The 12,603-nt window shown below is 51.7% G+C and overlaps 1 protein-coding gene across 2 annotated transcripts; it reads right to left on the bottom strand.

The window, feature by feature from the left end:
- Positions 1-4,508: 4,508 nt before the first annotated feature.
- TOR1AIP2 (torsin 1A interacting protein 2) lies at positions 4,509-12,255 on the bottom strand. 2 transcript variants are annotated; one of them, XM_053950783.1, is made up of 6 exons: positions 12,167-12,255; positions 11,198-11,397; positions 9,231-9,560; positions 8,788-9,102; positions 8,257-8,421; positions 4,509-7,460 (listed from the first exon to the last, which is right to left on the bottom strand). In XM_053950783.1, the coding sequence occupies exons 2-6, from the start codon at positions 11,229-11,231 to the stop codon at positions 6,700-6,702; spliced, it is 1,605 nt and encodes a 534-aa protein (XP_053806758.1). In that variant the 5' UTR covers positions 11,232-11,397; positions 12,167-12,255; the 3' UTR covers positions 4,509-6,699. The 2 variants fall into 2 exon arrangements, with proteins under 2 accessions (XP_053806758.1, XP_053806759.1); XM_053950784.1 differs by having other exon boundaries at positions 8,323-8,421.
- Positions 12,256-12,603: the final 348 nt, after the last annotated feature.

The following is a 12,603-nucleotide window of genomic DNA, read 5'->3' as shown; positions in this document are numbered from 1 at the left end:
CGGCCCCGGCACCGAGAGGTGCCTGCGGAGCCGCCCGCGCTGCCCTCGCTCTCAAGCGGAGCGCTCCATTCGTTTCGTCCCGCAGAAATGTCTTTTGCTGCCCGATTCCTCCTTCCTGCCCTCTGCAAGCAAGCTCTGCTTGCCAGGGCATCCCTCTGCCCGCGCTGGAGCAGCCTGTGCTCCGTGCTGGGACCGAGCACAGCATCCCCCAGGACACGGGGAGCTGCTCTTGCTGGGATAGTGGTTGAATCACAGAATCCAAGAATGGTTTGGGTTGGAAGGGACCTTAGAGACCATCTTGTTCCAAACCCTGCCACGGGCAGGGACAGCTTCCACTATCCCAGGTTGCACTAAGCCCTGTCCAACCTGGACTTGGCACTTCCAGGGTTGGGGCAGCCACAGCTTCTCTGGGCCACCTGTGCCAGGACCTCCTCACCCTCACAGGAAAGAATTTCTTCCCAATATCCCATCTAACCCTGCCCTCTGACAGTTTCACGCCATTCCCTCTTGTCCTGTCACTCCATGCCCATAACAAAACATCCTTCTCCAGCTCTCTTGGAGCCCCTTTAGGCACTGGAGGAGGCTCTCAGATCTCTTGCCCTCTCCTTTCTGGGTTGCTGTGCTGATGGTCCGAAGGCAGCTTTTGGCAAGATGCTGCCAGTAGCCGTGCTGGCACACCTCGGCCCTCCCGGGAGCTGCCTGCTGTGATCCGTGGCCACAGGCTGTGCACAAATGGCATCAGGTGTCCCCGGCCGGGGCGGGCAGCAGCGGCTCCTGCCTGCCAGATGTGCTGTAATTAGTGCGGGAGGCGATCCGAGTCCTCATCGCTCCCTCGCCGAGGGTTTCGGCCTCAAGGTGGAGGGAGGGAGGGAGGGGAGAGGAAAGACAGGGATGTCAGCAGGGGGACTCCTGATCAAAGCTGTCTGCCGGCAGGGAGGGGCAAGGGGAGGAGGGGCCGATCTGCTCCTGAACCAACCGGGGAAAATGAGGGTGAGCAGCACTGACAAAGAACACGGCTGTGTTCTTTGCAGAAAAAGCAGGGAGAGGAGAAAAGCTTCAGTCAGCTTCTGGCCGTCCTGCCCTGCTGCAGCCCCGTGTAATGTTCCTCCGGAGCCAGCTCCTGCTCCGCAGATAAGAACAATTGTGGAAGGGCACGGAAGTTGGGGAGAGGCTGTGCCTAAGAAGAAAAGGGAGCTGGCTGGCTCCAGCTGAGCGAGTTTCGGTGCGTCTGATCTTCTTCAGCCCCTCTCAAAGGCAGTGTCGAGAGGAGCCCTGGCAGGCAGGAGGAGGCTGTGCAGCAGGATGATTTGGAGAGGGGGATTTGCCTGTGAGGCTCTGCAGGAGCGTGACGGGGCAAATCCAGGTGGCCTCCGATGCTCTCCTCTCCAGGGCCCCTCTGTGCCCCCCTCTCCTGACCCTTCTTGCTGGTCCTGCTTTCATCCCCTTTCATCACTCCTGAGCCTCCTGTGCTCATACGGGTGATACAAGTGCAGTGTGGAAGGCAGAAGGACGGTGTTTAAAATGCTGCTCTTGTCATTTCACATCCCGAGTTCAGGCAGTGCGGTTGCTTCCTCGAGGTGCAGAGGAGGTTTTGAATACTCTCAGTCAATGTGGGAACAAGGATATGGGAGAGAAAGTTTCCTTTGTAGTCTTGAGACACCCCCCACATTAACCTGTGTCTAGGAAGGTTTGGTAACTCAACTGATTAAACACATCCTAAATCTTGTTAACAAACCACCACAACTTATTCCCAGCCTCTTAATAATTTCTAATCCAATACTCTCAATTATTTTTCCCTACTGTCTTTATTCAGACCATAAAGTAAAGCTGCCACTTTCCAATTGGGCCAGCTGGTTCTGCTGTGGGATAAGTTATGTGTGAGCAGACTGAGCCTGGCATGTGCAGCAGCCCTTGCATTCAGCTCTGCCCTCACAAGGGTCTTTCCCCTTGTTGCTTTCCAGTTTCATGTGTCCTGTTAACAGAGAGCAGGTCTCTACTGCTACCAGGCAGTGTTTAAAGGATTCATGAGTTTGAGGATCTCCCCTGTGGTAGCACCCATGGTTTCATCCCAGCTGTCTCTCCATAGCCAGTGTTTTCCATTATAGGATGCCAATCCTGTTTGGGACTGATTCACACTCATCCCCTGCCCTCTGGAAGTTGCCTGGGATTATTTCAACTTCTTGTTTCATTGAATTCGGTTCCATCAGCCAACAGTTCCCCAAAAAAATCTTCCAAACACAATCGGGGGGGAACCACAGGCTTCTGGAACTGAGAAGCTGTGCTTGTGGCTGCTGTTGCATCAGGTCCTGATGCATTCTGCTCCCAACTCACCCGTCACAGGTAGCAGCTGCCTTCTCATGGGGAAAGTCTTGGGATCATAATTACAGAGGTTGAGAGTTAAGAAAAATGCATGTGAGACTGGCCTGGTGTGGAGAGGTCCTCAGGCACCCTCTTCATTTCTATGTGCGTGTTCCTGCTGCTGCCCAGCCTGCTGGAGGGAGCCAGGTGCTTGTCCCAGAGCAGGAACAATTTGACTTTTCTCTCCCTGTGAGGAGGAACCTGTGTGGTCCAGGCACTCTGCAGACACAAGCTTTGCCCAGGACTGTGGCTGATCCTTGTTTCTACTGCTCTGAGCAGCCCTAAGGATTCAGCTCTGTTAACACAGAAATCAGGGGCTTCCTTCAGCTCAAGCTGTCATTGTCTGGCCAGGTCTGCTCCCCTGTGGACACTGCCATGTCCTGGTTTTTGTTTCCCAGAGGTGTCTGAGTGGTCCCTGGGCTGCTGGGGCAGAGGATGGAGCAGACCTCAAAGGACTGTAAGCTGTATGGAGGCTGTTTCCATCCCTTGTGCTCTGCTGTCCTGATGCCTTTGCATTGGCTGGGAGAGGATCCTCAGCTCTTGAGTGCCCTCAGGAGGGATCTGCAGAGCTTCTCCTCAAGCCTCAGCATAACTGCACAGTCCAGCTACAGCAGGGAGAGGCCAGGGGATGCCTGCCATGGCTTAGCCCCCTCTCTCTGTGGGGAACACACTTTTAAGCTGCATTCTTTGAGCCTTTTCATCGCAGGCTCTCGGATCCACGTCCCACAGGCTGAGGCCAAGCTCCTTTGTGTGATTCATTGTACAGCTGCTTCCCCTGCAGAGTCTGAGGTGGGAAATAAAAACAGCTTCCAGCTCCCAATATCTGCAAATCTCAATTACAATTGAGGTTTTGTAGGCCAGAAAGTGGCCCTCGAGGGAGCAGCCCTGTGCATGGAGCTGCAGGAAGGTCAAGCTGCAGATGAGCTCACAGGGGTTAAAGCTCAACAGGAGAGATGTGGGTTCACTGAACTGGGTTCACTCCTCCTCTTTGTGCCCTGCCTTCTTCCAGCTCCAGCCCGTGCTGGTGCAAAAGGGTGAGAATGGACGTGTCAGGGATGTACCTGTGACAGGGGCAGGGGTGCTGCAGGCAGCACAGGCTGATGTGCCACACCCGGGCAGCGCTGGCTGAACCACTTGGCTTTAAATGCTGAGGGTGACAAAGCTGCCAGGACAGCAGCACATTCACAGGGTAATCAGTGCTGATTTTGTGGTGGAGCAGTCCAGGCTGGCCTTCCAGGACTGGTTTTGCCCCTCAGTTGTGCTCCTGTGTAATTTTCAAGGCGATTTTTAGGATTGTTGAGCACCTCGTGGCAATGCATCCTTTCCTGCAGAGATTGGGACTCAAAAAAACCCCACCAGTGCACCTTTCTGCCTCTGAGTTTGTTCAGCTGCTCCCTTTGGACTCAGTTTTGGATTCATTTGCAAGACTTAAAAAAGCAGCCTGGTTTTTTTTGCATCAAAAAACAGTGGTTTTTGCATCAAAAAACAGCATTGCTGTACCCGGGGACACTGGATTTTCATGTAAATCTTTGGTGTAAGACAAAATCTTCTCCTCTGGCATCAAACAGGAGATGGGTGATGTTTACTTCTGGCAATCAATCACATGAACATCCATGTGAAGGCAGGTGCCATTGTTATGGCTATTGTTGTCAGGGGACTGAAGAAAATCCTCTGGTAAATCCTCTTTTCTTTTCCAGACCTCTCTCTGTTTAGGCTAGAGCAGGGCAAAATAATTCATCACAAAAGTAAAAGTTTGAGTGTGCTGAGGTGGTGGAATATCAAGTGGAACCAATCTGTTGAAATGAGAAATATTTGCTTTTCATATTTTTGAAACATTTCAGTTGTCAGTGGATTTCAGTTTCATTTATTATCATTAAGTATTATGCAAACTCCAGTGTACTTCAGCCTGGGTTGAATCCAGCAGCTCTTTGGGGGTTTGTTTTTAATTTTGTTTCAGTTGAAAAAACTGTAAATGTTTGCCCCAAACAACTGAGGAAAATGTTGTTTAGAGTTTTTCCAGGAAAAGCAAATATTCACTTTGTTTGCACAGCTACAGCCCTGACCTAAATAAAACTTTGTCTAATATGATGATCTCTTTAGCTTAATGAAAATACTGAGAAAAAAGAATGGAATACAGTCAGACTCCAGTCTCACTTTGCTGACTTCTTTCACAATCTCACAATTTATTTTTAAACAGAAGTCCTGTTGCAGAAGCAAGCAGATATTTGTCTTTAAAAGGCCACAAAAATATCTCTGTATTGGAAGAACTCAGGTGGGTGACACTTTCAGCAATGGGCAGTTGCCTTTGCATACCTGGGCCATGCCTTGCAAACACGGTATGTAAAACAGAGAGAGAGAGCATTAAAATACAGATTTCCAACAAAATACTGGCATAGCATGATTAATGCTCTGCTGGTTCGTACATCAACACCCTGCAGAGCAGGATACAGTGTTTTCTTTCACCAAAGTAGTGTACAGCAATAGAGAAGAGGGAGAGGAGGAAGCAACCTGTGTCTTGTATCAAACCATGCCCTGGGCTCCAGCAGGTAGTTCTCACGCTTAGCCCAGTGTTTATCACAGTTAAAACCCCTGTGGTCTTGTCTTCACATCCCAAACCAACCAAAAAGTCTGTTCTTTGACCAGAACATGAACAAATAACCTTCCCTCTTCCTTCATTTTGTCCCCTCCTCAAAGTTAAGGGCCACTAATCCCCTGGGACAGGTCAAGGCACATGGCAGGGGGAAAGAAGAGACAGGCTGTGGTTTTTAGGGTGCAGGGCTGCACCTCTCCAAGCCCTTGGTGGGGCATATCAGCAAGGCACTGTTGGCAGGAGACCCATCCAACACCAGGGTCCAGCTGCTGTAAGGAAAACCCTGATGTGCAGCTGCTAACAAACACCGTGGTGCTGTGGATTTGTTCTTGTTTGGACACAGAGCCTGGCTCTGCAAGGCCACGATCTGCTACAGCTGCTCCTCCTGCACAGGCACATGGGGCTGGTCCCTTGGTTTATAATAAATTCTCTAACCTGCACCTGCCCCTCCAGGTGTTCCTGAGTTGGCTGCTCTGCCCCACAGCACCTGCAAAAACAGTGTGTGGGGAAACCACAGTGTTTCCAGGACTTGGATTTCTCTTCCTAGGATGCAGAAGAGAAGGAATGGAAAGAAACTAACCTGCTTTGTCAAGGATTTTTAGTGTTAATGGCAGAGATTTTGTCTTTACCAGCTAACCCAGCTCAGCTCCTACTTGCTTTGGCAGATGCCAGACCTCCATCTGCCTGGCAGGGAGGCAAATGTACTCTTGGAGGGCAAGGACCTGGTGTGCTACCCTACATGGTTTGAAATACCAACATTAACATCTACATTAATCAATAGAAGTCACCTGGGGAGAGACTGGCAGAGAGGTGGCCAGCCCTGCACACAGACCAGAGATCCAGGTAAAGAACAATCTGTTGTGTGGGACCAAAGCATCAGCCCGAGGAGAGAGTCACAGCCTTTGTGTGGCAAAGGGATCCAGTGGACTTCTCCAGTTTTAGAGAGAGGAAGCATTACACTACATTGTATTATTTATTTTTTTACCTGTGTAATCCCTTAAGGCTTCACACTATCACAGTGATAGCAACTGTTTCATTGCTTTCTGACACTGGAGCTTGTTCTCTGGCACTTGGGATCCCCTCATGGGATCCCTGCCATTAGGGTAGTGTCCAAGTGCTGACAATGTGAAATTTCTGGTAATTGATGTTTGAATTGCAGGTTTGTTTGAGGATCTGGGCATTGACTGGTGTCAATCAGGCTGTGCAAGTGGGACACTACTGGGGCCGACTGGTCACACCTTTGACTGGCAAACTGCTTTTCTTTTTCAAGCACGCCTTCAAAATGTTGGGCTCTGAGCAATTTGACCTTTCTGTGTTCCAGCAGCTCCCTGGATAAAGTATATTGTGAGACTGACGTACACAATTTTAGCAAGGTGAGGGGCAGGGAGAGATGAAAGAGCTGCTGAATCCCAGTATGTTTCTGTTGTACTGGTTATGAACATTATTTGTCTATTTCTTGATAGAAATGCTACGTGCCAGGTGCCGTTTTCCCTCCTGCCTCCCCACACATTGATGTTCTCCTGTGGAACTCTAAAACACCCCCTGTGCCCGTCTGCCAGAAGGAAGCGTGTGTATCAGCTCCAGGTCTCAGCTGCCCAAATGTCCTGGATCAACTTGTACCTGTCAAACTCTTTCCAGGAACCTACAAGAGTCAAATTGAAGAGAAGTAACACCAGTTGTGCCTCTGCCTGTACCAGAGCCAGCCAGGACCATCCTTCCAACCCTCCTCGGGGCTCCGGCCACTTTAGTCCCTAGGGTTTGGCATAGCAGCCCCCCTCCTCGATGGTCTGCACGGGGTGAATGGGTAGGACCAGGTGGGAGATGCGGCTCCACAGCCCACTCAGCTTGTCAGAGTCCATGCGGTCATAGGAGCTGGGAGTCCTGGTGCTGGTGAACTTGGCCCAGAGGAAGTCATGGACCTTCTCCTCCACCTGCTGGAGGCTGATGTGGCTCTCCAGCACGTCCTCCTCCAGCAGCACCGTCAGCAGCAGGGCCACGTCCTTGAAGGCGGCGCTCTCATGGTCGCAGTACTTGTAGAAGATGAGGGTGGCCGCCGCGGGCAGCAGCTCGAAGCGGTGAATCACCGCGGCTCGGCCCCCGGCCTGGAACGCCGAGCTGAGCTCCGAGTCCACTTCCAGCTTGGCCTGGTCGCTGTGGAGCCCGGCTTTGTCCCTGCCCTCAATCTGCACCGTGCCGCCATGCACGGCGGCCGAGTAGGAGTCGGCCAGGCGGGTGCTGAGGCAGCGCAGGGTCCACTCACCGCGGCGGGCGGCCGTGAGGATGATGATGGCCGGCTGCGTGGGCTGGGACGCATTCAGGTGCTTCCGCAGGAACTTGCGCCCGCGGAGCCACAGGTCGGGGCTCTGGCCCGGGAACCTGTGCTGCAGCTGCTCGAACTGGGACAGGAATGCCTCCACCGTGGGGTTCTTGCGGGGCTGCTGGGAGCTGGAGCTCGGGCTGCCGAAGCAGAATATGCACAAGCCCAGCACTGTGAGGCCCACGATGAAAAGCCCTGTACAGCAGAGGAGAGACACGAGACGGGGAACAGGAGTCAGTCCCAAGTGACCTGCAGTGACATGCTGGAAAATAGCTACAATGGCTATTTCTCCCCTCTCAGAGCTTCCCCCCTGCACTAGGAAAGTGGAGCAAGTTGGCCTGGAAAGATGAAGGGGCTGCTGGCTCTGTGTTGTGAGATTCCCACTCCAATATGCCAGGTGAGGGGGCTGCAGTTCCAGGCATGAGGGCAAGTTACAGCATTGTGCAAACCTTCCTGAGAAAACTGCAGCTGCCCACAAGCTTTCTTCTCTTTCCCCCTCCTCTGTTTTCTTTAGGGTTTGTGGCTGTTCAGAGCACCACATATGGAGGTGTCTGACCCAAGTAAAATGCTGCTTTCACTGCGCTCCTCCATGCTATGAGTGAACAAAGGCCACCATGCTTCTGCTCAGAAAACAGAAGGCAGCAAGGTCCAGACACTATGGCTTGTGTCCCTCTCCGTGGCAAAGCAGAGTCTCCTTCCAACAGGAGAAATGTGTTGATGCAGATCAGCATCACTGTTCCTGCTTAGAGCTCCACAACAGAGCAGGGCTGGGGAGGGGGACCCTCAGCACAGCAGCCTCCCAGGACATCCCAGGGCACTCACAGCATGATGACCACAAAATGCCAGCTTTTGAGGCTGAAGAGCTGGAGGGGAAGCTGCCACAATAGGCTCAAACTGAGCCTGTATTTAAGGGGACATTTTTCCTCTCAAACCCTCAGAAGAGGCTGTGAAAGGTCTCGAGAGAGAAGAGTAATTAAATGTGCTTCATTACTTGCTCCTGGAGGATCAGTGCCTTCTGGTCGATGAGTAACATGCAAGGGAAGCTTCTTTTCCTCACCTTTCCACAGGAGGGACTTTTTGGCCTGCTCCTGCTCTGTGTTTTGGGTGGTGATGTTCTGCAGGGAAGACAGAGTCTCTGAGTTTGGGGCCGTGTCCCCTGCAACAGGAGAAAAGAAATGTGCCACTCACTGCTGAGGGAACAGGTAAATGGAGCTGTAGTAAGCAAAGCAGGAGCTCCCAGCTGAGGGAATATTGCTTTGGGTTAATACTGCCCTGAGTCTTGGCTCTCTCCTCTTAGGATGGGCAAGGAGAAAGACAGTGCAGAGTGCAGTGTGGCTTCATGCCTTTCAAAGCACAAAAGGAGCCAAAGGTGAAAGAAAGAGAGAAGCCAATTAAATTCTTATACCATCTTTGCTGCTTGACTCCAGGAAAATGACAACGGCTACGAGAGATCTCACCCAACTGTTGTTCTAGTGCCTATGGGAAATGTAGGAAGTGGAAGAGCAGCAGTGCACCAGCTCACCTTTTGGTCTTTTCCTTAATATGCCTTGGGACTCGCTCTCCTGTGTTTCTTGCTCTCTGGGTGCCTCTGGCTCCCAGTCTGGGAGAGTGGCACTGCTGTTCTTCTCTGCCAAGTGGCCCCTGGCGACATCTTCCACACCAGCCACATGCAAATGTGTCATTTCACTGTCAGAGCTCTGCGCCTTGCTTGTTGATGAGGCATCTTCCTCTGCTTTGCGGAGGCTTTCACACTGCCCAGCTGTCTCCTGGTGCTCCTGTGTTTCCTGGTGGACAGGGCTGTCTCCTTTGCTTTCCACATTCTCATGGCCCAGCCCAGCTGTAAGGAATAAAATTCACAGACCTACACTTCATCTCTTAGCTCAAGAACCAACAACTCTTTCTGCTGCTCTGCCTCCTCTAAGCCAAGGCCCAAGTTATCAGGCCCAAGGGTGGGGAGAGACTCACCTTCATCCAAGTCCTCTTTTTCCAGAGGTCTTTCTGAGACACCTTCTCTTGTCTTGTCAGATTCTTCTGGCAATACATCAGTTTCCTGGGCAGCTTTCTCCTCTAGTGTGGGACCAGCTGAAGCCAGGAGTGTTGTCTCTCCCCCATCAGCAGCTGATTCACACACTGAAGAATCCTCCTCTGGTTTGAAGGATGTCTCTGGACACCTGCCTGTCACTTGGTGCCCAAGTGCTTCCTGGGTGGCCTCTTGGTGCTCAGGTGTTTCTTGGGTGGCCTCTTGGTGCACAGGACACTCTGCTGTGCTCCTCACCTCACCCTGGGCTGGTCCAGCTGTTGGAATCAGAGTTCACAAGCCCAGTGAGCCACACAGGAGTCAAGAATGCCCAGTGCTTTACCACCACTCACACAGCTCCCAGTTCTGGCACTGCAGAAACATTTACCCCCAGTGAAGATGGGAGAGAACAGAGTGACCAGAGGTGAGAAAACTCTTGGGTTGAGATCCAGACAGCTGAGTGAAGGGAAGGAGGGAATCAGGATGCAAAGCAATCACTCACCACCTCCTACAAGCAGACTGATGCCAGGCCAGTCTCCCAGCAATGGCCACCTTGGAAGCCACCCCTTTCTCCTTTTCTTCCCTTGCCCCAGTTTTTGTTGCTGAACATGATTTTATATTGTATTCAACAACCCTTTTCCCACCTTGGGTCCCTGCCCAATCTTCTGCCCACCTCAGGGTATTTGCTGGGCAGGGGCAGAAAGCCTTGATGCTGTGCCAGCACTGTTCAGCAACAGCCAAAACACTGCTCTGTTTTCAACATTTTTTTCTCTAAATCCACAAATCCAAACCACAGACCTTACAGCTGCCATGCTAAAGCTAACTCAATCCCAGCTTATGTCCTAGGTGGGATGGACAGGCAATTCCTTCCTTCAGTGGTAAGATATGTTACCACATCTTCCACAGATAGTGGATTTTCACAGATAGTGATGGATTTGCAGAATTCCTAAGGCTGTTGTTGAGTACAGCTATGCCAATGCACTTCAAGCATCTGTCTGAATGTAAATTATAGTTCTGCTCATGCTCTCTGTTTCTGTGCTGGAGCTGCTCTCCCAAAGAGCTATGGCAACATTTAATTAGAAACAAACACTGGAGCATAATTCAGTAGAGAGATTCTGCGACTGAGCAGTGTTTGTGACATATTCTGACTCTCACAGAACCAAAGTGCAGCTCAAATTTCAGGCACTATTTGTGAAAAATTGCTTATGAATGATCAAGCACTACATAAATTATTACGCTATAATTAGAATAAACACTGATAAAGAGGGTGAAAAACTCCCTTCTAATTTGAAAACAGAAAAAAGGCTGCAATTATCACTTGTGAGAACATGATTTTTACATTCTTTGTTGCTGATTATTACAGTGACACTTCTGTCTGTCTAGGACACACCTGAGCTGGTGATGGCATCACTTTATCTCTAATACATTCATAGGTACTAGTCATAAGAAGGCTCCCACAGAATGTAAGTACATGGTAGAAACTGAAACATGAAGAACTTGGAGATATCCTGCTGTTCAAGCTGGGCACAAACTACTACCTGCCCTGCCTCCTCCAGAGTTCTTCCAACCACAGGTGGTGGAAAACTGGCCTATTATTTAAGCATTTGCAGATGGGAAGCACCAGGATGTAGAGAAGAAAGGTCTTCCAGTCTGGATCTCTCTCTTCAGCATTCCTTGTGCTGACATCTTGGGACACAGAGTCTAAACCTGTTGCAGATCAGCATCTAAAACTGAAAGTAACTTGTTCATCTTTCACCCTTTAAAAAAATGATGGCAACTTGCTTTCCCTGGCCTAGAAAAGATGGGATTCTTTCACTGGTTTATTTTTCTTCTGCACAGCTTTCTCATGTCACTGCTGAAAACTGGCAGCAAAGGGATTTTCCAAGCAGATGGAGTAATCAAAGGATTCACTTACCTCCAAGCAGATCCACGTTTGGATTCTCTTCCATTTTCTTTTTCCCTGGAGCTCTGGCTTCTGCACTGTTTGGTTTCACTTTCTCCGACGTTCATACGGAGCTGTATCTCCCTGCTGTTCCAGAGGCTGACCAAGTCCTGCCCCCCTCACAGCCACCATCCCGTCCCGGTCCGGCCAATTCCAACTACACGCCCACAAACCTGATAAGCAGAAACACGGTGGGGGAAGTTCCTCCTCCGTGATTACCAAGGTGAAAATGGGCGGATGTCGCCCCTAACCGTGAACCTTCAGCTCGTGGGCTGTCAGCTATTTTGCTTCCCGTCAGTGCAGGGGTTAAGGCAAAAAATTTCTCTTGGGACATGCCAGCGGGGTGAGGCAGTGCTGTCTCATCCCCACGGACTCAGCTGTGCTCCCGGACGCCAGGCCGGAGTCTGGGGCTCGGCAGGCAGCCCCGTGTGCTTTCGGGCACCTGGTAGCTAGCAGCCAGGCCTACACGGAGCAATGACCCTGCTCCTCCTGTGGCTCCCCCCGCCTGCCTCCAGCGTGTCGGATCGGGAGACGCTCCGGCAGAACCGCCCAGCCGGGCCGGGGGCTGCGAACCCGGAGCCACAGCCTGACCCCTGCACGCCTCCAGCCATGATTCCCCCCGGCTGAAGCACTCTGGGACGGGGCACAGACGGAGCCGGGCTCACTAAGGCGGATGGAAAACTCCCAAGAAACTTTCCCCGCTGGAGCGTGGTCCGTGCGGTTTTCCGTACAGAAATCTGCAGCCCAGCCTCCGAAAGCAGCAGCTTTTCCGCACAGGGGGACACCTCGCCCCCCAGCAGTGTCTCCAACACACGGGTGGGGGCTGTGGGGGTGCAGTCGCTGCCCCGCCGCCCTGCCCTCGTCCCTCCCCTCCCTGTTCCCGATGCTGACGCTCCAGCAGGAGAAGGAAGTCAGCAGAACAAAGTGGAGCCGGACGCTTACCCAGGCAGGTTCGGAGCCGGTCAGGGCGGCGATCAGAAGCAAAGAGGTGGCAAGAGGAGGCCAGCGCTGGCCTTTCCCCTTGCCCTCCGTCCCAGAGGCCTTTTGGTGGCAGGACACCAGCGCACACCCTGAATCCTCCGCTGGAAATGTGACGGTGAACTCTGCCCTTCCCTGGCTCCCGGCTGCCTGCTGGGAGCTGTAGTTTTCCTTCTCGCAGTCATTCTCGGGAGCCTTCAGGAAGCAATAACTTCATTTTTTTTTTGGCCGTGTTTCCGCGACTCTGTGGTTGTGCGCTTTTTTCCAGGCGCTCTGCATGACTGGTGGGTTCCTGCATTCAGTAACAGTGTTGCGGATTGAAGCAAGGAAACGATAGTGAGAGGAGGGAACTGCTTTGAGAGTTGATTTAGGAAAGTACTACAAGAAAAGTAACCGAAACA

The sequence above is a fragment of the Vidua chalybeata genome, chromosome 9 (assembly GCF_026979565.1).
Source record: "Vidua chalybeata isolate OUT-0048 chromosome 9, bVidCha1 merged haplotype, whole genome shotgun sequence".
In the NCBI taxonomy this organism is placed as follows: domain Eukaryota; kingdom Metazoa; phylum Chordata; class Aves; order Passeriformes; family Viduidae; genus Vidua; species Vidua chalybeata.
The sequence above is the reverse complement of the archived record's forward strand: the minus strand, read 5'-3'. Positions and strand labels throughout refer to the sequence as shown.